This window comes from Benincasa hispida, chromosome 9, assembly GCF_027475165.1.
Source record: "Benincasa hispida cultivar pf3 chromosome 9, pf3_genome.v1.1, whole genome shotgun sequence".
In the NCBI taxonomy this organism is placed as follows: Eukaryota; Viridiplantae; Streptophyta; class Magnoliopsida; order Cucurbitales; family Cucurbitaceae; genus Benincasa; species Benincasa hispida.
The window spans coordinates 97243711-97271009 of record NC_143486.1 but is presented as its reverse complement, the minus strand read 5'-3'; the positions used below and the strand labels follow the sequence as shown (position 1 = coordinate 97271009).

General features: G+C 37.8%; 1 protein-coding gene across 13 annotated transcripts; it reads right to left on the bottom strand.

Moving 5' to 3' along the window:
- Positions 1 to 723: 723 nt before the first annotated feature.
- On the bottom strand, positions 724 to 27043 carry LOC120085854 (structural maintenance of chromosomes domain protein). Of its 13 annotated transcripts, none has more exons than XR_005484050.2 (8): positions 26765 to 27043; positions 26538 to 26670; positions 25546 to 26147; positions 25274 to 25440; positions 22110 to 22192; positions 21018 to 21185; positions 16655 to 16722; positions 724 to 1300 (listed from the first exon to the last, which is right to left on the bottom strand). XR_005484050.2 is itself a non-coding variant. In XM_090318064.1 (6 exons), exons 3-6 carry the CDS (start codon positions 26142 to 26144, stop codon positions 21093 to 21095), a joined length of 942 nt encoding a protein of 313 aa, XP_090174190.1. In that variant the 5' UTR covers positions 26145 to 26147; positions 26491 to 26670; positions 26765 to 26918; the 3' UTR covers positions 20811 to 21092. The 13 variants fall into 13 exon arrangements, 3 of the variants coding, with proteins under 3 accessions (XP_090174190.1, XP_090174189.1, XP_038898004.1); XR_016532271.1 differs by lacking the exon at positions 26538 to 26670 and adding an exon at positions 16862 to 16963 and having other exon boundaries at positions 26765 to 26981; XR_016532273.1 differs by lacking the exon at positions 26538 to 26670 and adding an exon at positions 1898 to 1951 and having other exon boundaries at positions 16655 to 16725; positions 26765 to 26981.
- Positions 27044 to 27299: the final 256 nt, after the last annotated feature.

Genomic DNA, 27299 nt, shown 5'->3' with positions numbered 1-27299 from the left:
ATACAACATCCTACAAAATTATAGATCATAATTTGTCGGATGTTTTTCTCCATTTTTCTTTAAATATTTTGATATATCTTTTAAAAATTTTTGGGATGATAAATGAGATGCCTTGATCTAATTGTTTTGTTTCATATAATTTGTATTATATTAAATATAAAAAAATAATAATAATAAATTGATCCTATAACCTGAAACACCATACTTATAAATGTTTTTATTCTTTACTTTTTCAAAAATATAATTCAAATTACCTACCAAAAATGTTTTTATTCTTTTTTCAAAAATATAATTCAAATTACCTACTAAATACATTCCCTAAGCTAGATGAAATTGAAAACATAAAACAGTATTTATATTATCTAACAATGTAGTCAGCTTTAAAATTTCATTCTTATTTTACACAAAATTAAAAGTTGAAAATTGACTACACAAGTACCAACCTAGAAATTCATAAACTAAACTAATAGGTTAGTAAATTTTAAGGAAAAAACCATGTAAATTATTTGCAAACATATATTTTCCATAATAGACATCACACATTTATTTCGAAATTCTAATTTCTAAATAAATTTTTCAGAAACAAAAAAGTAAAGAATCTAGAAGCGAAAACCGTTTCAAATTTTCAAAATTTCAGATTTCCAAGAATGTATACTTTGGAGAATAAAAATCTTGAAACAAAAACAAATTGAAGCGATATTTGAAATACATGAGTACAGCGACTAGGAATTTAACCTGCTATTTTATTTAGATTCTAAAAAAAGGTGATAGAGCCTTGCATATGACCATAAATCTTATTTCATACAGTCACAGGTTCAAAGAATCATTCAGAGTAGAATATGTAAAAAAAAACAAACAAAAAATACCAATTGTGAATTGACATACACTGATATTTGCGTGATGTAGGGCTGATTTACCTCAACTTTCAACAATCAACTTCAAGCCTACCCATTCCATAATTGGAACAGCAAGGGGGTTTGGTTGAATTTAAACTCTGCCAAATCAGTTTTGTCGAACAACCGACACGGTTGAAGCCTTATTCCATATGCCTGTTTCCTGTGGATGTTCAAGAACCGTAGGTCAACTTTGAATAGGCCGTTCATTTTTCTCAAACCGGAGCAAAGGGTGCACACCAACCAGCACATAATGACGTATTGCTAGTTGTAAAATTTATGCCAGGAAAGACTGCTTCCTGAGCTTAGAAGGAACAAATTGTTGATTGTACAAGCCACGAGCTGCAGTGATTTCAGATTGAAGAGATTTGGGAGTTCAGCTTCAACTGCCTTTAACATATGGAAACCTAAGAACAGATATCAACCGAGTTAGACACGAAAAGAAATGTTGGCAATATTGCCTACTAAGGCAGTAAAAACGTTCAACATAATCAATACTCACTAATAAGGTACATAACAAAACTTGTTTCAAAGACCTATGTTTCCCGAGGAAGTGAAGTTCTTGCACTGTTGAAAAATTAGATACCTATTCAAAACGATTATTTAACTGTACTGGCTATGAATTAAATCAACTGCACAGGTTTAAACCAAAAGCTTAAATGACTTTCTTAAATTTAAAAAATATACATATATATATTTGGAATATACTTTCCAAAATTAGGTTTTTCAAAATGGAGAACTAAAAGGTAGCAGGAAAAAACACTGTTCACGGACACCGATAACTGCTGTTCATATGCTTTGTTTTGTATTCAAATTTTGAGTGCGTGCCTTCAGAGATCATTTGTCTAATCTGACAGAAAACAGAGCACTGGTAAAAGGTAGGATCGTGGCCGATCAAATTAAAGGGGTAATCCCAAACTAATGTTTCTAAAATCCAGTTTTCCTTAATTGATGAAAAGAAAATTACTGAACCAAGTTTAGAGGGTAATGAAGTGGTGCCTGACCTTTAGGCACGAGTCTCCTCCAAATTGATCTTAACTCTTAAGAATGTTTATGATCTGCATAAAACAATGAGGCCCACCATTTTGACATCCTATTTCTTGGCTTGAAAATTACATAAAACAAAAGCATCGTAACCATCTGAGGATTGGGAACGCATAACACAAGCAGATCCCTTCAACCTAGAGCAAGAAGAAATGGGTTTCACCATTGAACATTGTTCTTTTCAACCGTCACTTTTCAACCATAGAGCTCAAGAGAAACCTTACCTAAACAACTTTAGAGAAAGCATGGAAGGATTAGTCACAATAAAACCCATCTGAATATAGCCGTCCAAACATCCCACAACATAAATGAGGACTTCTGTCTTTGCTTGGGGATTTTTCTGAGAACCCGAGGAGAAGTGATACTCACCTTTGGAGTCCCAATCTTTCAACAAGTTGTAGTTGCAAATCATTATGACGAAGTCTTCCTTCCTCATGGGGTCGCAATGTTGCATCTTCTACAAGGATGTGGTTTCTCATTAAGACGTTTAGTGTCTGCTTGACTCAATCCAAAAATGTATCTTCATGGTGAAGTTTCTCCTTACTCGCCCTTTCATGATAAGGTTTGTATTCTTTGGCACGTTGAGATTTGGGCAACTTTAGGGCATTCTTGAGAGGAACTACCAGAATTTTTAGAGGGGTTGAGTGCCCTTTGGAGGACACTAGTAAGGTTTTAAGTCTCTCCATGGGCCTCGGTACACAAGGATTGCAATAATCATCACCCCCCCGGTCGTCTTATTTTGAAATTTTGACTCCTTTTGTGGACTTTTTTTTTTTTTTTTTTGTCCGTTGTATTCTTTCATTTCTTCTTTGTGAAAACAAGCTTTCTTATAGAAAAAAAGCCTCAGTGTGGACTTAACTACAACATCTAAACTCCCAACCTCACTATCGTCAACAGCTAACCTACCACGAAAGGTCATTCATTAAGCAGAAAAACCCTTCTACTTCGGTGACCTGGAGGAATATCAAGGTATTTAACCTAGTCGCCAACATTTCTAAGCACGTTCAAAACTTCAGCTTCCTGCCTATCCTAATGGATAATTGCTAAATGATCTAAAATGCATCTGCCATACTTTTCTTTCCACCATATTTTTTATAAACGGAAACAAAACTTTTCATTGATAAAATGAAAAGAGACAATTGTTCGAATTACAATGAAACATGAGATATATATGAAACTTGAAAACTAAGGATCAACAGGTGTAGTCGAATATTTCAACCAAATTGACACGACCGGGTATCTTTTCGACCATGTTTTAACCAAGGGTAAATACAATCCACTTCACAACTAGAACATAATAAAGATACTTTTCTTCCACCCAAACTTCTTTTTAAAGAAACTTGGATGTCCATAGACAACATGAACAAAATAAAAGTAAGAAAAAGACCCCCTCCTCCTAGTGAACTAAAAGAGAGCTTTCCAGTTGTTTTAAATCATGGAAAAGCTATAGTCACAAAAGAATATTTGTCTCACACGCCACCAAGACACACTAAGCTGTACATTACTGCAAAAAGGCTCAAAAGAGAGTTTTGCTTTCAAAAAGTCTTAGGTTTCTTTCCAATAAAAAACCCCACATAATAGCCCTCACAGTCAACGACCACACACCCTTTTATTTAAACCACCCACCCGGTAGTATTTCAGTCAGCCAGGCCTCAACCCTCTGCGGAAGAAAAATGGGACCAATTGAATTCTTTCTGCACAAACTCCACTCTCTGAGCAAACTGACAACGAATTAACAGATGATTCAGCTTCTCTTGGACACACCAGGTGTAGATAAATGGGGAAAGGGATGGGTTGGTGCATTTTCTTTAGAGATGATCATGTGTATTTAGCCCTTTACCTGTCATAGACCAGAGAGACTAATTTTATTTTTTGGATAGTTCTACTTCCAAATCACGTCAATGAGGGAGTATGGAGGGGGCCGTCTCCATAAGCCTAGAAACGTAGTCTTTGAAGAAAAAGCTCCTGAGCTATCAATCGACCAATTCACTTTATCCACCCCATACCCCAACTGATAACACCTAGCAAACCTACCGATCTGATCCAACTGGGAATCTCCCAATCATAGAGCCCTCTGCTAAAGGCCAGGTCCTAGTCTTCCTCAATTTCTTTCCAACAATCAGCAACAGTTGCATTTGATTTCAAATAAAGGCTGAATATATCAGGGAATTCACTCGAATTTCCAAGCCATCAATCTATCCAGAAAAGAATCCGAGTTCTTAGAAGTGCTTCGAAGGCCAAGAACTTGAGGAAAAGATTTGGCAATATCGAACCACAATCTGCCTTTAGCTACCTTTAGAGGAAGAGAGCACCAGGTATTGAGGGCTTGACCCTTTATCTGCTCACGATCACCTGCTTCCATAAAGCACCACAGCCACTTTGGAGTAAAGCGTTGTTCTTCTGTTGGAAAGGAAGAGGGACAGAGATCCCCAACCTCAAGCCACTCTTGGCTCTAATTTTCCCCCACCAGTCTGCTATCAAGAAAGAAAAAAAATCATTGCCAATAATAAGCATTCCACTCTTAAGTTCCATAAAACCACCTGACTCGAAGGACAGTTTTTCTTTTTAGAACTGTCGGCTGTCACAAATTATCATTACATAAGCACTACCTTTTCGAAGAAACTCTTCCAATTTCAACTTAAATGCAATGCGTCCCATTCCATCCTTCTCCGTTTCATCCAACCAAATCAATATAAAAATGGGCAAGCTTTTCCCCTCTTCTCAACGACATTAGCAAAAGATTGGGCAGAAGACAAGACAACCTTCTCCTAAAGAGCCTTTATCCAGAAAGGAAGTCACTCCTACCATACCATTTCTTAACCAAGCCTCTACACGAAGCCCCATGAAATCACGAACACCACAAATACAATGTAGTAAGCGTCCAATTTCTACAATCTAAACTGTTTCGTATGGGGGACAAAAAAACAAAATAACAAAATTTGTGTACTACAACCAGCGACAGCCTCTCTGAACCCCTTTCCTTCTTCATGCACTTCATTTCACTTGTGTATGAGATCTCGTACAACCTAGCAAGCTTTCAAATTCAACTTTATCTTGAGACCTCCTGAATAAAGAGATTGAAGAGTGATCCGCCCTTTCAACCTTCACTTTAGAAAGTAGAATATGTTCTCTCCTCTCTCCTCTCTCCTCTGTTTTCTCCTCCGACCAGTAATTCTGAAGCTCTTTCAGAGTTTTCTTCCCTTTTTATGGCCACTTTCAACATATATCCTCTTCTTGTTTTGGATTAACTCAAGATGGAAGTTAAAAGTTGCAATATCAATGACCATTTTTTTTGCGTTTGGCAAGAGGATTTTTGTTTTCTAGTGGAAGAATTCTCAAAAAATCAGAAAGTTTCTTTCAATATGCAAACGATGTTATGATTAGAAATGGAGCTGCATAAGCTTTCTGATGAAAAACCTCAGATATTCTCCTCCAAAAAGGCTATGCTGGATCAGGGAATTGCAAGATTAGCAAAGTTTGGATCCAAGGCTGTTTGGTTTGCAGAAATCGCGTTTTGGCCTTCCCTCAGGAGGTAGGCACGATATTCATTTTCCTGCAGGTGTGAATAATCAAGGATGGCTTTCTTTTGCTGAATTGATTAGTTCAACTTTGAAGGTTAGTTGCCATCTTGCCCATCAAAGTCATGTTCATGAAGTTGATAATCCTAATTCGGTTGATCATTATTTTAGATGTTCATATGCAAAAGTAGTTGCCACTTCCGGAGAGGCAACATTAGCAAATGGAAGAGTTGAAGATTGCAAAAACGATCAAGTTCCCACCTTTCCAGTTTGGATTAGAAAAGAAAAGGAAATGTTGGATTTAAATCTACCTTCTCTGATTGCCATAAATAGATGAATGGCGTACTACTTGTTGAAAATAAAAGGCAGTTATGTATTAGCCCTAAGGGCATTTTGGACATTTTACTTTACCATATTCTATATTAGGGTTTCCTACCGGCCTATTTATACCTATGCCCTCTCGTGTATTGTACATAAGAAAAAGAATAATAAACAGTACTCTTCTATCATGGTTTTTTCTCCTTGTTCTAGGGTTTTCCACGTAAATATTGTGTCTTCTCCTTCTTCTACTTTCAGTATGGCATCAGTGCATGGTGACAAAACCCTAGCCGTCGTTGACGAAAACCAACCATTGGTCTCTCAATCTTCACCAACATCAGCAGCCGACGACACCACCTATACCAAAACAAGTGGCGTCGCCGCTACCGACGAGATCCACGCCGCCGCCGTGCAAGCGGCTGTGGATCAATATCTTTGAATAGCCCTTCCGATCCTCCTCAAGTCAACAACCCCACTGTTGACAAGTTCCACCAATGACAACCAGACAGCCCTCCCGATCCTCTGGCCACATCTTTCTTCGGCCATGCCTCTCAAGGTCCAATTGCCCCTGCCGCGAGCGCCCCAACGTTTCTGAGCCAGCCAAGCCACTCGAGCAACAATATTACCCCTGTAGTGAACCGTCCAGCGTTTTCGAACCAACCGAGCCAGCCAAACAACAGTACCGACGCTGGTCTTCTGTTTGCTGGCCACCCGATCGCAGGTGCTCCTCGTGTAGGCTACCCGAGCGTCAATCACATGGGTTGCACAAGTAGTGACAACCAGAGGCATGTTTTTGAAACTGGGGAGTCTTCATCTCTTCACTGCATACAGCAACCCGTTCTATCAACCACGACCAGTCATCGGCAGTCACTTCCGAGGAGTCATGGTGCTATGTGTCAAATGAATCTATCATTAAGGTCCAACAACAATTTGCTAATCTTCAACAACAGATTGCAACTCTTCGGGCAATTCTTGGGACAGCCACAAACAGCCAGTCACACCCTGTTAACTCAGATCTCGCTTCTAGTCTACCGGTGTATTCAGAGAATCCAGTAACTACTTTCCCTGCTTTACGTACAACGAGATTTTTGTCTGGCTCAATGGAAAATTTTGCAGGAGTTATTCTAGGGGAAAAGCTGAATGGTCAGAACTACTTCTTGTGGTCTCAATCTATCAAGATGGCCCTTGAGATACATCACAAGTTTGGGTATTTAACTGGTGAGATACTGAGACTGAGACCGGGTGATCCTGAAGAGCGCATTTGGAAGGGAGAAGATTTTACTTCGTTCGTTGTTAGCTAATAGTATGGAACCATAGATAGGAAAACCCTTACTTTATGCTGCAACTGCTTGGGATATTTGGGATGTGGTACAGAAGTTATATTCTAAGAGGTAGAACGCATCACGATCATACACTTTGTGTAAACAAATCCATGAGTGCAAACAAGGAACGATAAATGTGATGTCCTATTTCAACAAATTGTCTCTATTCTGGCAAGAGATGGATCTATTTCGGGAAATTGTCTAGGATTGTCCGTACGATGGAGTTCAGTGTTAAAAAATATTGAAGAAACTTATATGTTGATGATTTTATGGCTGGATTGAATTCCAAGTTTGATATTGTGCGCAGTAGAATACTGGGACAGAGACCGGTACCTTCCCTCATGGAAGTCTGCTCTGAGGTTCGTTTAGAGGAGGATAGATCGAGTTTCATGAACAATACCATTGTTTCTTCCACAAATTCCGCTGCATTAAGTGCAAAGTCATCTGGACTTGATGGTGACAAGTAGAATAGTAGACCTCCTCTCGTATGTAAACATTGCAAGAAGCCTTAGCATACTAAGGATCAATGCTGGAAGTTACATGGTCGTCCTCCAAATAGTAGACATCGTCATTCAAACGACAAGCCAAATTCTGGCCGAGCACTTGTGAGTGATTCAAAGAGTGGTGCTTCTCAGTCTCAACCTCAGGTGAATAACAGAATGACCCTGGTACTATCGGAGTCAATGCTATTGACGTTTCAGTCTTTCAGCCTTCTTAGTATTAATGAAAAAACTCTGGATTCTTGATTCAGGAGCTACATATCATTTGACTGGCTCGTCTAATCAGCTCCTTTTATATCATTCAAGTACTGGTAATGAGAGAATTCGAATTGCAGATGGGTCCTTTGTTCCTGTTGCAGGAAAGGGTCGTTTCTCTCCTTTTGAGTGTTTAACCTTACAGGATGTGTTACATGTCCCATCCTTACAAACCATCTCAACCTTTTTCTCTTATCCATAGTGATGTTCGGGGTCTCTCAAACATCACTACTTCTGGAAAGCGATGGTTCGTGACCTTTATCGATGATCACACTCGTCTGACTTGGGTGTTCCTCCTCACTGATAAATCAGAAGTACCATCGATATTCCAACAATTTTATACGACTGTGGAAACACAGTTTAACACTAAAATCGCCATCCTTCGTAGTGACAACAGTCGTGAGTTCTTTAACAACACCTTCCATGATTTTATGGCTTCTAAAGGAATTGTCCATCAAAGCTCTTGTGCATATACTCCTCAACAAAATGGGATAACTGAACAGAAAAATCGTCACCTGGTTGAGGTTGATCGGTCCCTCATGTTATCTACTTCCCTTCCTTCGTACTTGTGGGGGAATGTTGTTCTGACTACAGCACATCTTATCAATCGAATGCCTTCTCGTAATCTCCAATTTCAAACTCCTCTCGAGTGCTTCAAAGAGTCATACCCAACCACACGTTTTATTCTTGATGTTCCTCTTCGTGTGTTTGTGTGCATTACTATGTCCATACTCATGGTCCTGATTGCACTAAATTTACCCCTCGTGCTCAGAAATGTGTCTTTGTCGGGTATCCTCTTCACCAGCGAGAGTATAAGTGTTACCATCCATCTTCACGGAAGTATTTTGTCTCTATGGATGTCACATTTCTTGAGGATAAACCTTTCTTTCCCATTAGTCTTCTTCAGGGGAAGAATACTAGTGGAGAGACTAATTGGTCCACATCTTCAACTCCTCTGGACTTGCTTCCTGAACCTATCTTGGGTACAAACGATACTATCCTACCTACCAAACAGGTTCCTTGGATAACGTACTACAGGAAAAATCTCATAAAGGAAATAGTGCCACCTGTTGCATCTCCAGCTACAGTCCATGAATCGGAACCAGCACCATCTCAAGGTATTCCTATTTCTGATAATATTGATGTTTATGGTGCGAGTGATATATGTGTTGTAGGTGAGAATAACAAACTTCTAGTAATACTGATGCTTGTATCGATGGTGATGTATGAGATGTGGATGTGATTGGGAGTGACAAAATTGATGTGATAACTCCAGAAACAGACAAAGTTGTAGGTAGGGGTGAGTCTTTGGAAGAAGCACCAGAGGATGAAACTCCACTGCAGGAAACTGAGTATCTTCTTACTGATGAGTGATCTGACAAAAAAGAGAGTTATGATGCCTCTCTTGATCTACCCATTGCATTGAGGAAGGGTACTAGGTCGTGTACTAAGTATACCATGCATAGCTTTCTATCTTACAGTAATTTATCTTCTGAGTTCAGGGCTCTCACTATAGTAACAATACCAATCAGTATACATGAGACAATGGAGGTTCATGAATGGAAGGTTGCAATCATGGAAGAGATGAGAGCTCTTGAGAAAAACATGGGATCGTGTTACTCTTCCTAAAAGGCACAAGACAATTGGGTGCAAGTGGGTGTTCACCGTAAAGTATAAGTCTGATGGAACTCTTGACAGATACAAGGCCAGATTGGTTGCTAAAGGGTTTACTCAAACTTTTGGAATAGACTACTCAGAGACTCTTTCTCCTGTAGCAAAGTTAAACACTGTTCGAGTTCTCCTTTCAGTGACTGTTAACAAAGATTGGTCTCTCCATCAACTCGATGTTAAGAATGTGTTTCTAAATGGAGAATTAGAGGAGGAGGTTTATATGAGTCCTCCTCCTGGTTTTAAAACTCAGTTTGATCATCAGGTGTGTAAACACAGGAAGTCTCTATATGATTTGAAACAGTCTCCGAGAGCTTGGTTTGACAGGTTCACTACCTTTGTTAAGTCCCAAGGATATACTCGAAGGCATTCTGATCACACCTTGTTCACAAAAAGGTCAATATCAGGGAGGATTGTTGTTTGTGTACATAGACGATATTGTTCTATCAAGGGATGATGCTGCTGAGATTATCAAGTTGAAGAATAAAATGGCTAAGAGTTTGAGATTAAAGACCTAGGGAGATTAAGGTATTTTTGACAGGGCAAAATCAACTCGAAGGGGATCTTTGTTTCTCAACGAAATATATGGCATTTGATTTGTTACAAAGAGACAGGTACGACTGGATTTAAACCTATTGATACTCGTGTAGAATTCAACGCTAAGTTGAGAGATTTTGTTAACAAAGTACCTGTCAATAAAGAGAGACCAACATCTAGTGGGAAAATTGATTTACTTATCTCATACTAGACCAGATATATCCTACGCTGTCAGTATGGTTAGTCAGTTTATGCAAGCTCCTAGTGAAAAACATATGAAGGTTGTAGATCGAATCCTGAGATATTTAAAAACTACACCAGGTAAGGGTCTGATGTTCAAGAAAACCAACAGACGATGTATTGAGGCATACACAGATTCTAATTGGGTGGGTTCTGTTATAGATAGAAGATCGACGTTTAGGTACTGTACCTTTGTATGGAGTAATCTTGTTACTCGGATAGGTAAGAAGAAGCGAGGTGTGGTTGCTAGGAGCAGTGCAGAAGCGGAGTACAGAGCTATGAGTCCGGGATTATGTGAAGAAATTTGGTTGAAGAAAGTTATGTCTGATCTCCATCAAGACGGTAATCTTCTTATGAAGCTCTATTGTGATAACAAGGTAGCGATAAGCATAGCCAATGATCCAGTTCAACATGATAGGAAAAAACACGTGGAAATCGATAGACACTTCATCAAAGAGAGACTAGACAATGGTAGTATCTGTATCCCCTACATTCCCTCTAGTCAATAGGTTGTTGATATTCTCACCAAAGGGTTACTCAGGCAAAGCTTTGATTCTTGTGTTAGCAAGTTGGATCTTATTGATATTTACGCCCCAACTTGGGAGTGAGTGTTGAAAATAAAAGGTTGTTATGTATTAGCCCCAAGGGCATTTTGATCTTTTTACTTTACCATATTCTATATTAGGTTTCCTACAAGCCTATTTATACCTATGCCTTCTCATGTATTGTACATAAGAAAAAGAATAATAAATAGTACTCTTCTATCGTAGTTTTTTCTCCCTGTTCTAGAGCTTTCCGCGTAAATATTGTGTCTTCTCTTTCTTCTACTTTCAATACTACTTATGGCAATGTAGAAGATTTTTTCCAAGGAAACATTTCAATTAATCCTTTTTGTGATGATAAGGCATTAATCAAGATTCATATGGAGATTGATGAGGAGTTCTTGATAGGTAAATGAAATGAATATAGAAGGATGCATCTGAAGCTTGAATGGTGATCAATCAGAAGGTTAGGCAGGTTTTACAATAGACCTCAAGTTGCACAAGGTAAAAGGTAAAGTTAAATCTTGATTTGCAAAATATGAGCTAGAAAGAAAAAGAAAAGAGAAAGATTTATTACCTGAGTTGACCTTTTTTTTATTCAAAAGTCAAGAGAGAAGACCTTTCAATTATTGAAATGGATATTAGATTAGTCATCAGAGGAGATCTTATGAATTTAATATACCTTCTGAAGGAGAGGAACTTAATTCAAAAAAGCAAATTGAATTGGTTAAAGTTTGGTGATGAAAATACCAACTTTTTCCATAGATTTCTTTCAGCAAAAAAAAGGAAGAATATGATTACTGAATTAGTTTCAAGCAATGGGGCAACAATTCAATCCTACCAAGAGATTGAATCAGAAATAATATGTTATTTTGCTTCTTTGTATTTGAAAATTCCAGATTATCGAGCCATTCCTTCTGATATTACTTGGAATCATGTGTCGGCTGCTCAAAATTCAGCGTTAATTGCCCCTTTTCGAAGCGAGGAGATCCTTCTAGCAATTAAATCTCTTGGAAAAACAAAGCTCCCGAGCCAGATGGTTTTACAGTAGAGTTTTTCATTGAATTTCGGTAGAATTTCAGGGCTGCCATTCAAAAATTGTTTGAGGAATTTCACTCTAATGGAAAGCTGAATGCTTGTAACAAGGAAAATTTTATTTGCCTGGTTCCTAAGAAGGTTGATTCGTCACAGGTTAAAGACTTTAGACCTATAAGTCTAACTAACCCCACTCACAATCCAAGCAATTTGAAAATTACTCTATCCAGAATATTTATCTTAATTGGAATGCATTTTTATTCTCTATGTTATCAAGTCAAGTGATTTAGTTTGTTCGTATCCTCTGAATTCTTGTATCATATTGAAAATGATGAGGGTGCTTTGGGGGTGTCAACATAGTTGATATATCCGGGTGCACCTGTTAATCCTCAGTTTTCAATTCTTGTTTGCTTTGGTATGATAATTTCTCTTTGTATTTTATCTCATTGTAATTGAGCTATTGCTCTTCTCATTATATCAATGAAAAGTTCCATATCCGTTTCAAAAAAAAAAACCTTTGCTTTAGATGGTTGCTCTTTCTCTAGGTTAAAGATCTTGGCCCATTAAATTATCTCCTACAACTATTTCCTCCCTGCACCACCTTTTTTTCTCTATTTTATGTGGAAGTCCAGAATCCAAAAGATGATTTGGTTCTTTGCTTGGGTGCCTATGGAAAGATTGACGCTAGAAGTTTACCACTCGAGTTCTAATCCCAAAATTTTATATAGCTGTGTTGAGAGGCAAAGGATCTTTTTTTTATAAGAAACAGAGAGATATTTTCATAAAAAAAAAGAGGAAACACAACATAAGGGCCGGGGAAGAGGGGGAAGAAGGAACCCCCTCCCACGAGTGAACTATACAAGAAGAGGCTTCCAGTTGTTAACAATCATAAGAAGGTTGTAATTACAAAAGTGTTTGGGGTAATTTGTGCACCACCAAGAGGTTGTATGCTGAACACAAAAGCCCAAAAAAAATCAAAAGAATTAAACTTATCTTCAAAAGTAATGTTATTCCTTTCGTTCCAAGGCACCACAAAAGAGCACGAGTCGCTCATCTCCAAAGGATTTTGCCCCTTTCACCAAACTTTCCACCATGAAGGCCATTCAACATCCAATCATCAATCTTCTTAGGAAGACAAATAGCAAGCCCAAAAACGTTAAAAGGAGGCTCCATCCTTTTGCGCCAGACAACATAGACATAAGTGGTCCATATCCTCCCTATCTTTATGACAGAGACCACATATGGAAGGGGAAAAGGATCCGTAGGAAACTTCCTTTGAAGCTTCTCATGAGTATTAAGACCTTTATAAGCAAGGCATCACAGGAAAATTTTCACCTTCTTGGGGATCTTAAGCTTCCGCACAAGGTTAACCATCAGGAAATTACCTTTCAAGGCCCCCTTTGTCAGATTTAGGAAGGTAGATTTGGTAGAAAATTTGCTTGAGGAGTCAATCTTCCACCGAAGGCTATCCCTATTTCCATTCATCACCCAAGAACTCAACAACAACAGAAGGGCAATGGAGCTAACAAATTCTCTATCGAAAAGATTCCTCCTCAACCCTAAATCCCAAGCTTGGTTCGATTCGTTTCAACAATAAGCCACAACCACTTTTTTTTTTTTTTGAAGAAATAGTATAGATTCTTGATACAAGGTTGCCAGAGGTTGAGAAGCACACCACCTCCCTCCCTAAAATCTTATGTTTCTGCCATCTCCCACAATAAACTGAGATTTTTATTTTAAAAAAAAAGGTCTCCTGCTGCACACACACACACAAAGTCTCTAATCAGCTTTTCCATTCGATTAATAGAACTCACTGGGCTAGCATAAGGAAAAGGAAGTAGCACGGAAAACTATTGAGAACCGACTTGGCCAGAGCAAGCCTCCCGCCTTTGGAAAGGACCAACCCCCTCCTTTTGTCGAGCTTCTTCATAAACTTCTCCTCAAGAGCTTTCCGAGCCAACTTGGCCCCAAGCTTTCCCTCTATGGGGAACCCCAAGTAGTTGAAGAGAAGCTTTTCCACTTTACACCCCAAAGAGAACGCCCAATAGACAGTCTCCTATAAACTAAGATTAACCCTGATTAAGGAAGTTTTGGAGACATTTAGTGAGAGGCCCGAACCCAAAAGAAATAAATTCACAATCGACCACCAAGCCCTTATGTTTCCATCAGACGAAGTGCAAAACAGTAAGGTATCGTCGGCATACTACAAGTGGGTGATTTGATTGAAGGATTTCCAAAAGAGAAGCCTTCAATCATTCATTTTTCCCAACAATATCGGCCGAGATTGCTAAAAGCATCCCCCATAATAGTGAAAAGGAAGGGCGAAAGGGGGTCCCCTTGACAAGACCCCTCCCCACCTTAATCTTCCCCCAGGTCTTCCATTAATAATTAATAAGAAATTGGTTGAAGAAAGACAACCCCAAATCCACTTCTTCATCTTTTTCCAAACCCCTTAAGCTTAAGGATTGTCCAAGAAGGCCCAATCGACTTTATCGTACGCCTTCTCAAGATCGAGTTTTAGGAGAGCTCCCTTCTTTCCAGTCAATTTCCATTCCTCTAAACATTCCAAATTTGTCAACATAGCATCGAGAATTTGCCTACCTTCCAAAAATGCCATTTGAGAGTCATGAATAGTAGACGGAAGGACTTTCTTCAACCTGTTAGCTAGCACCTTGGAGATGATTTTGTATAGAGAGGTCAACAAGCTTATAGGTCTACACTCGCAAACTCTAGTTGCCTTCTTCTTCTTAGGGATAAGGCAAATGTAGGTCTCATTGCAACGCTTATTAACTATTTCATTTTTAAAAAACTCTTGGAACATTTGGAATAAATCGCCTTTCGAAGTGTTCCAAGATTTTTATAAAACTCCCCCGTCATATCGTTCAGCCTAGGCGACTTAAGGTTTCCCAAATCATTAACACTAGTCCGAATTTCAACCTCCTCAAACAAAGTTTCCAAAGCCAAACTCATTCAGGAGTTCGAAGGGTTCCACTCCAAACCTTCAACAATAAACCAAGTGTTATCCTCCTTCCTGTATAACCTACTATAAAAGACAAGCACTTCTTCAACAATGTCCTCCTCCATAAGGAGAAAGCAACCTTCAGTGTTCCCAAGCATAGAAATAACATTTTTGCTTCTTCCAGCCAATGTCCCCCTGTAGAAAAAACTAGAATTCTCAACCCCTTCTCGTAACCACAAGATTTTACTTTTCTAAACCCAAGCACAATGCTCTTTGAAAACAACTTACATAAAAGCAGCCTTACAAGTGTCCCTTCCCTTTCTATATTCTTACGAAAGTATCTCCTCTATTTTATCAAGGTTCACAAGCTTATCAGATAAAGTCTTCTTTGGCTGCTAATGTTACCAAACACTTCCTTACTCCACCTTTTTAGGATGCCCTTCAAAACTCTCAATTTTTCCATAAATGCATAATTTGACCATCCCTCCACATTCATATCACTCCACCAAGATTCCAAGTTTTTGCTAAACGAGTGGTGACCCAACCACATATTTACAAATCGGAATGGGGTAGGACCCCAAGACTGAGTACCCAAACGAAGGAGGATCGAAAAATGGTCTGACGTTATACGTGGGAGTCTATCAGCCAGCACATTACAAAACAAATCCCCCCATCACTTTGTGAAAAGAAAACGGTCAATCTTCGAGGCAATGTAACTAGCCCCCAACAGGACAAAGAGAAGGAACCATTTCTCATCGGGACGTCGACTAAGTCCATTTCTTTGATTGAAGCATTAAAGGACTTCATGCTTTTGGTGACATGACCACCAACACTTTTCTCATTAGCCCATCTACTGACATTAAAATCCCCATCTATGCACCAAGAGTCGTTAAAAAGCCCATAAAGATCAAACAACTCCCGTCAAAAATCATCTCTTTTTTTATAGGAACAATGCCCATAGACCCCTAGAATCCATCCGTTAAAAACAAAATTGGAATTAAAATGGATGGAGATAAAGAACAAACCTTGGACAGAGTCAAGCACAAAAATAGTATCCTCTTTCCACATAACCATAATCCCATCGGACGAGCCCAAGGCATCCAAGGCCACCTACCCAATACAGTGGCTACTCCAAACAGACTTCACAATACTTCTATCAATTTTGCTAAGTTTTGTCTCCTGAAGAATGACCACATCCGAATTGAATTTGACTACTAACTCCTTAACCAACATTCTTTTGGGGGGAGCAATGATACCCTGAACATTCCATGAGAGAACTAACATGGGGAAACCAAGAGAGTCAAAGGATCTTAACCACGTTTCATAATTGTCCCCTTTCTCTTCTAAAGTTTGGGGCCACTCATGGTAAAATTTTGGAGTACAAAGGTCTGTTCAAAATTCTTTTTTTGCAAGAAAGGTCATGCTCTATGGTTGACTAGCTTCGTTGTCATTCTAGAAAAGGAACACAGCTTTTGAAAATAAAACTGGGGGAGGGTAACTTTACTGTATGTTTTTCTGCTCTTCATTATTCATTTGGCCTTATACTAGTTATTAGTGGGCCCTTTTTTAGTATTTCATTCTCCTTAAATTGTAATTAGCTTCTCATTAGATTCAATAATATTAATAACAACGAATTCATTTTAAAAAGTAACTGCAATAAAGTTGTATTTTGCATGGTATATTAGATGGAATATACATATATATACACACATATACATGTATACATATATACACATGCATATACATATATATACACACACACATACATATGTATATATATATAATCGGAAACAATTGAAGATAGCTCAAATAGATGCACCCACCTCAGACTCAGTACAATCTGAAATCAGTTCACAGCCATAAATGAAGCAGATCATGGAGGCCCACAAACCTGCTAATGAACCGTGCAAATGAAAATTTACATTAGAAAATATTAAAAACAAACAAATGCACACCATAACAGACATCATTATAGGCTTCCAAGAAAATTCAACATAAAATTGCCGAAGTACTAAAACATAATTATATACTTGGATGAAGAAATGAATGCTGATAATTCACACTGTTGTTGAAACAGCTTCTCCAATAAGTTAAAAAGCAACTTGTTCCCTTTCTCAGATACTACAGATTGTCTAGATGGGAAAAAGATGGAAAGAGGCATCAAGGACGATTGGATATCCTAAAATCTAGAAAGTTTACGAAACAATAAGTAGTAAGCTATAAGCTAAGTTCAATACGATGTTCCCATCAGCATTTCAGATCAATAAACACAAACCTACTGGCAATTTTTTCCTAGAAGATTTTTAACAGGGGTCAAAATATTGCAGAGGATTGCATAATGTGGAAAAGAAATAAATTCGTAAAAGAGCATTAACCTATCAACAAAAGGGTCAGAGAAATAGCTGCTTCAAATATCTCTAATTACTAAACTGGGAAAATTTTCTATTTACAGTCCAAAGAGAAAACAATGCAGAAACTGCATTTGAATACACACAACGAATTCCCAAAATAATGAGAAATTGTAAAGGATGCCACGCAAAAAGTCAGCAGATTTGACCATTTTTAATGCTTTCTAACCAAACAAATGAGACATGTCTTCCAGCTTCTCACTGCTTCTATAATCTGAAACGTAAGATTTGCCTTAGAACCATATAACTATACTCCTTTAAAATATACCACTAGTTGGTCACTTGAATGAAATACATACAATTTTCATTTCCATAAACCATTCTACATATTCTAGCAACAACACCGTCCAGGATAGGAAGAAAGTTCAAACTATATAACTTAAACATCTCATATCTAATCAAAATATAATCAACATTGAAATCATTGATGTACACAAACCTGATACTATTGTACATAAAACCCCTAATAAACCTACAATCTCAGAAGTGATCATACAAGGAGATGGAAGGGAAGGAGAAAGATGCACATAGCACACAAAACCTCAATCAAGGGATACGGCGAGGAGAAAGATGCACATTGCACACAAAACCTCAATCAAGGGGTACCGAGGTTCTACCATAGGCAGCAAAGTGAGAGTGCCATCAGGCAACAGATGTGGACAAAGAAAACAGATCTAAAGCTTTCTACAAGGGCAAGGAAAAGGAAGAGACTCGGATAATAGGTGATCACTTTTTTTCAGAGAAAAAAGATAAACACTTACTTGACTGAAATTCATCATGTGGCTCCATTGTTGAACTGTCTTGGCAATGACCAGCCATTTCACGCAATAAACAAGCTTCTCTCAATTCTTTGCTGTAATTCTCTAGAGCAGATGAGAAACATCGAGTGTTTCCTTACGTTTCTGTAAATCTTTTTGTTTTTCTTTTTTGTCCTAAAACCATGTGAGGATGAGACTTTTAGTACCACCAGAAAAGCTTGAGATCCCCATATTTATACCTATTGTTCCTACTCACTTCACTTAATTAGCCCACTGCAAGATTATATGATTGCAGTACATTACTTGGGCTACAACCGAAATTCATTCTTCGTACTTCGAGAATACAGAACAGAAAATGTAATATTTTCTCTCCCAAATCATCCATGGAAGAGACAAAAAATAAAGAGACAGACATATATGTAACAAAACCATACAATAACAGAATAGACCATAATAAATAGTGGGAAGTGTTGACAATGAACTTAAAGAAATTGTACACTCCTAAATGACAGGCCAACCAAATAAAAAGAAGGGAAATCATTACCGAGTGGTCCAACAAAAATCCTGTGGATTCCATTTAGGCTTATGTAGGTTATAAACTGACTTAGATGTTTGAAGACACAGAGCTCATTGATTCTTACATTTAAATTCTGGATTCTAAGGCATAGAAATCTATCTATTCTTCTACTTAATGTCTGGGTTCTAAGGCCTGAAAATCTAATTGGCAAGGAAAGGAAGGACACAGACGATAAAAGATCAAAATGAGTGGAACACACATGATAGACAAAGGAATCGAGAGTTTCAAATCAGGTTCCCTATAAACTATCTCTACATGTCCATTTTAGCGGGCAATTTCACATATTTAATGCCACTTTATACCTTCTCTTTAGAATATGGTACAATCCTTTCCCAAGGCACTCTACTCTCTAAATGGATTGAATAGATTCCCAACCACATCCATGTTCATGAAGATGTATTAAACACAATAAAAGTTCAGAGTGAGTACAAGTGTAAATATTAGAATTACAAAGACATTAAGTCAAGGCAGAGTTCAAGAGGAAAAGTCATGTACTTCATCCATTTGAAATCATCCCCGCCTACTTTCCCTGTTTGTGTGAAACCTGAATACTCAAAAATCTCACCTTTTGACCACCAACAGATTAAAAAATGAGATAACTTCTCAACAAGACAATATTTAATAACCTAGAAATAATCTGGAAACTTGTGAGGTACTTCATACCCATAGGTGAGTGTTCAAAAAGTTGGAAAGCAATCACCGCTCCACTAAATCCTAGGGCCTTTACATCTCTACTGAAATGTCAATCCACCAAGAGATCTAAAAAAGAAAAGATGGGGATGGAATGTAGATCTAAAAGCTACAGAGACTTCAGGGGAAAAACTACATTATAGGAAGAATACGAAGCAATAGCAGTTAAAGAAAAAATTGAACCTAAATAAAAGGTCGAAGTCTAGATCTAAAAATTAAACTAAAAAATTATACTCCAACGATTACAAATAAATCTGATTATTGCCGACCTTTTACTACACTAGAAAGAGAAATAAATAAATGTAATCAAATTTTTTCTAACCAGTAGATCATAAGGGAGAAATTACAGAACAACGTGGGGAAAATGCAGCTCCTGCTTACTTGTGTGCCATCCATTGCAGAGACAACTTTTGCCCTAACTTCATAAATTACAATTGGTGAGTAGTATGTCTTACATGCACATTTCAAAGCTCTCCCACAGCGAGAATCTCACACATGTTCTTTAAATTTATAAAATCGACCTTTCATCGAGTAGGAAAAAAATACAAGGGCGTTTTAAATAATTTTTTTAAAAAAAAATTAAAAGGCTAAAGAAAGGGACTCCAATCGAGTACGACCTAACCAATAATTACAAAAGGATTTTGTCATTTGACCTCCATCATTCGAATTCTATCTCAATTGATTCCTCGTTACTGTTCAGAAGATAAGTAATAGGTAGGGATGACAGGATTTGAACCCGTGACATTTTGTGGGACCAAACATCCCAAGGGTCCACACCTCACTCCCCTAAAGTTGATTTATTCTTCTTCTTCAAACCATCATTTATTCTTCAAATTTTGGATGTTGAAAACAACTCCGATCATTTCTTGGCTTGTTACCCTTGGGAAGGTCATCACGTTAACGTCATCTAGAGAGCTACCATCTTTTTATTTGGCACCACAAGCTATTGTTCAAGGGACACTTCAAAGACTGAATCCACCTTTTGTGGCTTTTTCCTTTTTACTCCCAAGGTATGGTGTTAATTGTGACAGGCTTCGGCTTTTCCATGGGCTTGGGGTATGGCACACATTAACACCTCCTTTTAAGTTTGTATTTCTAAACCCTCTTGTGGTTTCCTTTAAAAAAAACAACAACAAAGAACTAATAATATACTTGTTAGACATTGATCCAGCAATTTGACATTTGCGCAAGAGCATTAAAGGAAGTCAAGGGAGAAAAAAAGGTTTCTGGACATCAATAAGGTTATCAAATACCAAGATCACTTGTTCAGTTAACAACAGGAAACTTTGTCTACTAGATACTTAACATAATAAAACCCCAAGAAAAAGGGAAATCACTGATCCACCTCCAATGTGCAGATTTCTATAAAGAGAAAAGAGAGACTAAATCCCACAAGGTGAACAGGGAACTCAACCTAGCCTATCTAATTCTTAGAACTACATCCTTGAAGCTTCTCAGTAAAATGTATAAGCAAATCTGCGCTTGCACACCAAAAAGAATTGCAATGTAGATTTGCAATTCAAAAAAAAAAAAGTGATCTTCAATGTACCAGAAAACCAAAATCAAAGTGAAAATAAATATCGCATCTGGAATGTGCAGAAAGGCATATACAGGGACAATATATAATTTGAAACAAAAGTAGCATATTGCATCAACAGGCCAAGTTAATCGTCTAGCTCAAATACAGCTTGAAAACTGTTAATAAGAAAACCTCCTAAAATGTTTATCACAAAACAACACTTCAGATTCAGACCTAATTATCAATGCTTTGTGATTTGAACCTCAATCCCTCTGCAAGAAACATCTTAGCAGGACATAATGCATCAGTCTATCTATGTCCTTGAGCCCGTTGCATGTCATATGCACCCCAGGGAACAGATCCAGGTCCATACGGAGGATAACCGTCTGTACCAGACTGCACCTATAATTTACAGCAAAACCATAATATACCATTCAAAAGAATGAAAAATATAGGAATCAAGGAAGAGACGGAGGAATGGTACATGAGAAGTATAGCAAAGACCCCTAAAACCCAACATGCTTGTACTGAATTGCAAATACTCCAAAAAGGCTTCGGGTGTATGAGTCAACTTTGTTTTATGGAAAACCCTTTTCTTCTTCAAACCTAGACTTGTAGGGGCATACAAAAAGACAGTCCAATAAAATAGCAACCCCTTTAATTTTTTTAAATAATAGGAGCACATGCTTGTAAATATTTTGATTTCACTTCTGCTTCGTTTGTACTTGGTTGGTTTGGCAGAGATTTCAAATGCTCTACACAATTCAGGTCTAGAGCCTAGCGCAAAGTGGAAGGGAAATGGGGAGAGGCTAAGAAGCATAGGCATAAACACGGACACACGAACACGGCAACACGCTAATTTCTCAAAAATGAATTAGTGTCTTATTAGCAAATAATAGGAGCACATGCTTGTAATTATCTTTGGTTTTACTTTTGCTTTTTTTGTCCCTGATGGGGTTGGCCAAGAACATAAGGGGAGAGAGAGGTTTGTGAGGAGCGGCACAGAATATATAAATAATATTAACCTGATATATATAAAAAAATTAGTAGTGTGAAGCATAAAATAACTATTATACTTTGTATCTAATTGAAAAAATTAACTTCATATATGAATAGTTAACCGATTTGAGAAATATCAAAGGTTAATGATTTTAAAAAATTAATCCACATTTTCATTGCTTTCATGATTTTTTCAGAAATATTCATACCAAAAATTGAATCATAAACATTTGTTATCCATGTTATACTTTTCTTCTTTCCCAGATGTACAGCACACAACAGTGTATACAACCTACAGCAAAAGTAATAAACAGGGTGAAAACTTACGGAGTTCAAGCCATAATTGGTAGAATATGGATTTCCCGCGTATCCAGCATCAGCATTGCCATAATTTGCACCATAACCAGCAGCTAGACAAATTATTTATCAGGTTCAGAGAGAACATATGACAATATGAACTACAGGATATTTCAATTAATGAGATATTTTGCACAAAACATATCAAAGCTCTTCAATCAGAGGACAATCCACTTTTCAGCTACATACCAGATTCTAATTAGATTTAAGCTCATCTAGAATCAATCATTGGACTGAGTTTGTTGATTCCAAAAAAGGGTTTTGATTAGGAAAGTACAAAGACTAAATTTGGACATTCGAAAGTACAAAGACAACAATGGAATGAAACCCAAAGTACAAGAACCAATATAGTATTTTAACCTTTCTATAAGAAAGAACAGTGCAATTTGATTCCACAAAAGAAACAGGACGTTTTGACTATGATTAAGGAAAGACTTCTTTAGTACAGGCATTATTTATGTGTCCCTTAACAAAACATAACTACGTAATCCCAAACTTTAGAACTCAAGGACACAGATGTACAACCTATAGAACAGACCCTGTTCAAGTAAGGTCGTGTAATCCAAACTACTATGTGGCATTGGCACTGGTAACTTTAAGCGTCGCAATTGAACCCTCTTTGCAAAGTGGGTTTCGAGATTCTTACATGAAGATAATTCTCTTTAGCACAAACTTATTGTTGCTAAGAATTATTATTCAGAGGTTAATTGTCTTTCAAGTTTGACCACATCCTATTAATATAGGATTTAACAAATCTCACTTTCTACCGTTCATCTTGTGGCTAGTCATGCTCAAAGATGTCTTGGTAATGGTCTTTCTACTTCTTTTTGTCATGATTCTCGGTCGAGTCCTGGAATCCTAGCATCAATTTTCCCCTCCTTGTACATTTAACAAACGTGCATATAGTATGGTTGTCGAAGTTTGGAATGTCTCGCAACAATTGGGAATCCAACCTTCTACCCAATCTAAATGACTTAGAGATAGCAAAATAGTCCATTCTTTCTTATCAACTCTCCGAATGTTGACTCTTCATCATGGCCCATTGATCCATCCCACGCTTTTACATTTAAATCTCTCATGGGAGATCAAGTGGAATCCTCTAGTCCTACGTGGGTGATTTGGACAGTTGCTTATTCCAAGAAGATAAAAACTTTTCTATAGAAACTTAATCTTGGTTCTATTAATATAGAAAATCATCTTCAAACGCGTAGGTGTATTATGAGTCCCTCCAGCTGTAAACTTCTTTTTTATATAGAATCAATTGCTTTCGTTGAGAAAAAAATGAAAGAATACAAAGGAATACAAAAACACCGAGCTTTCAAAACCCCTTAGAGGAAGGGATTTCAACTAAGTAAAATGTTTCCAAGAGAATAATTACAAATTATCCTCGAAACCAAAGCCCAAAGAGAAACGTGAAACCTCATTAAGGACCACATCTCGCTAGGGTCTCTTTCCACACCGCAAAACACTATTGATTTTCCCCCCAAAGATCCCACAAAATCGCACAAACCCCTGCGTCCCAAAGATAATGGTCTTTCTCTTTAAAAGGCAGATGGAGGAGGAACTCCCTAATCGTGAAACGAACATCCCTCTAACAAGCAAGCGCAAAATCGAACTCCTGAAAGAAGTCATTCCACACAAATTTGGCAAACTAACACTCATGGAAAAGGTGATCCAGATTTTCCTCTGCCTTCCGACAAAGGATGCAACACCAAGGCCCCATTAGCGAATGCATCTTTCTCATAAGCCTATCTATCGTGTTCACACGTCTAAGCAAAACTTGCCAAGAAAAGAACTTAACTTTCTATAGAATCTTAATCCTCTATAACACGTCAAAGACCGACTCAACAACGGGAGAGGGATCCAATAAAAACCTAAAAAAGGCTTACAAGAGAAGCCCGAGAAGCCCTTTGAAAGGTAGGGACTCCACACACAAACTTCCTTTCTCCCAAGCCTAAAGTCAAAACTCTCAATCAAGGAAAAAAGAGAGGCCACCTCTGTCGATCCCCTATTAGACAAAGACCTAAGGAACCCAAAGGAAAAAGAGACTGAATTCCCCAACCAGACCAAAAACTCCGACACCCGACAAATTTTTAAAGAGGATAAATGATATAAATGAGGAAACGTAGAGAAGGGTCTGACATCTTGACTACCCTTGTGTACACTGTAACCTTTGCTCCTAAGGCTTGGGTAATCATCCTTGATGCTATTGGATGGTCATTGACTTAAGCATAAAACATTCTTGCCTATACTTTTTAGGGATATCCCTACCAAGGCGTGAAGAAGATATTGTAGTTTGCATTAAACAGGGTTTCCTTTGGTTTCTTCGGGGCAAGAGGAATGGCAAAATATCCGAGGAATCCTTCTCTACCTCTGATAACTGATATGCTTCATCTGCTGTATTGGTCTTTTCTGCTTATAGTCTTTCTTCATTGATTCCAAATTGGAGAGTTGTCTTGTAACTAAAAGGGTTAGGTGTTCTTACTCCCTTTATTTCATTCATCAATGAAACTTGTTTCCCCTTTAAAGAAAAGTAACCTTTGTTCCATCATATTTTAAATTCAGCTCTACGAATAACAGCTTACAAGAATGTGAATATAGATGAGGAGCTTTAATCCTAACCAAACTCGTGTATGCAACAATATTATATACAACATCAAGTAGCGGGAAAATATTGTTATTAGATACTGTCATCATCAAATTGATGGTAGAAAGTATTTCGATAAATTAGTGGGCAATGGCCCACAATTCCAAAATTTAATTCTATAATAATGTCACTTCAATTATCAACTGTTCTTCACAGTGATGATTCAGCCATGCATCTAAATATAAGGGGCAGGTTTAGCAACTGACGTGTGAATACCATGGAGTAAATACCACGGTTAAGCTCTAAATAGTATGCATCACATTGAATTGCGAATATCTTTGTCTTTGTTCACATGATGGGAAGTTTATATAACTATAATTTTCTTTAATCAGAAAGAGTGGACCACAAGTCTAACCCCTCCGACATGCACATTCTCTCAGATGATAGAATGAAAATAATCTTCTCAACCCCAGATAATAGATACATATGATCTTAGGTTAAAACAGAATAGCCAATATCCATTAGAAACTCAAAAGAATGTGCATACCAGTATTTCCACCAACGGCAGCAGAAGCATGAGCTCTCTTCTCTGCATTAGCAACCTCAGCTCTAAGTTTCTCCAATTCCCGAGCCATTGAAACCAGTTTCTTCTCCATGACCTGACCGTGTTCATAATTCTCTGCATATCCCTTCTTTTCATACTCGATTGCAACTCTAGATATGCAAAATATATACATGCTAATCAGAATTATAAAATATATATACCCAAAAAAAAACACTTAATCGCCAATTACAATCCAAAAGACTACCACAAAATACCTTGCACGATGTAATTCCTGCTTCACAGTTTCAATTTCTGCCCTCAAAGCAGGGACCTGCTGCAAATCTGCAGTAATTCTAGTTAAATCTTGTGTCATTGCTTGTACTTGCCCAGTGAGCTCCTGCCTTGCAGTAGTTAATTCCTTGACATCAGAATGAACTTGTAGAAGCTCTGCTCGCATAGTCTCAACACCTCGCAGATCAACCTCTAGTCTTACCGATTTTTCATACAATTCTCTCATCTGAATATCCCTTTCTGCATGTAACGAATCAGCAACATGAGCCATGCGTTGCAACTCATGCTGGGCTGCTTCTAGTTCCTGCTTAAGCGCAACATGGGTCGCAGCTAGCCTCTGGTTGTCAAGAAGAAGACCTTGAATATCTTGATGTTGGGCAGCAAGACGCTCCTCGATTATTACAGGGTGTGGAGGAAGGGACCCTGGATGCATCCCATACTGTGATTCCCTGATTTCCTCAAGAAGCACTGGATGTGGCAATGGCCCAAGACCTCTGGCAAAAGGAGGTTCACGAACTGGTTGTAATCCACCGTGAGGCACAGCATTTAGTGGGATGGGCGGTCCCCGATTTCTTCCAGACATAATCTATGAAAGAAAACCCAAAAGAACGAATTAATGGAATATCAAACAAATAATAAAACTATTAAAAAAAAATAGTGCACATAAACCACATGTAATCGTGCTTCCAAAAAGAAAAACAGACAAAGTACTCAGTTTTAACACCTCGGGAAAAAAATAGCCAACCAACGATTTAAAGCATCTGAAAACCTATTTAAGCCAAAGGAAATTCAAGAATCTTCATGCCAGCAGAAAAACAACCGCCAGCAAGAAATATTATTAATCAAACCCAATCCCCCATTTATATCGAATCGATAACCAAACCCTTAAATAACATATCGATATATCCCGAAACCCAAGAAAAAGTTACATTTCTATTTCTTCCCCGGTTCTAAGTTTGTTTGTAGTATGACTAACATAAACATCAAGAAGCCAGCTTTCTGTCTACTGCCAGGAAAGCCACTCCATCCGAAGCAATCGGAATGTCAAACACCCACGAAGAATTCGGTAAGTTAAGCTTTCGATCAGCCCAGCCATGTCGAATACGAAACTGAAAAACCATTGTTTAACACGAACGGGGTTTCATTTTATACGAATACGATTAGCAATGAAATTACGCAATGGATCGAAATCCAGATACTAACCTTCCGGTAGAGGAGGAATCTGATGGAAAATGGATAAGTAGGAAGGTATACGAACGAACACGGATGAATGAGAATTAGGGATTATCCTCCCGTGAGTTCGAATGACTTGAAAATAGAAACCCTAGCAGAGTTTCTTCTCTTTCCGCCCTTTTTCCTTTTGTTTGTTTTACCGCCTGTTTGGACACGAAGAAACCAACTTCGTTGACTAGGTTTGACTTTCGTACTACCGAAGAAAATAATTTGGTACATATAAACGGTCCGGTTAGAATACATTTTTCTGAGTATTTAATTTAAAAAATAACTCATTTTGACAAAAATTGAAATGCTTCCAACTTAGAAGCATAGATACTTCTAATTGTATAGATAATTGATACGTGATTTGAAGTATCTTATTTTTTTTCTTTTTTTTTCAAAACGGGAGTCTACTTCCAAATAGGGGATACGTGGATCAATTTTTTTTCAAATTTAAGTCCAACCATTTAAAAATCCCAACTCACAATCCATTTTATTTCAATGCATATTTAGGAGTGATTTT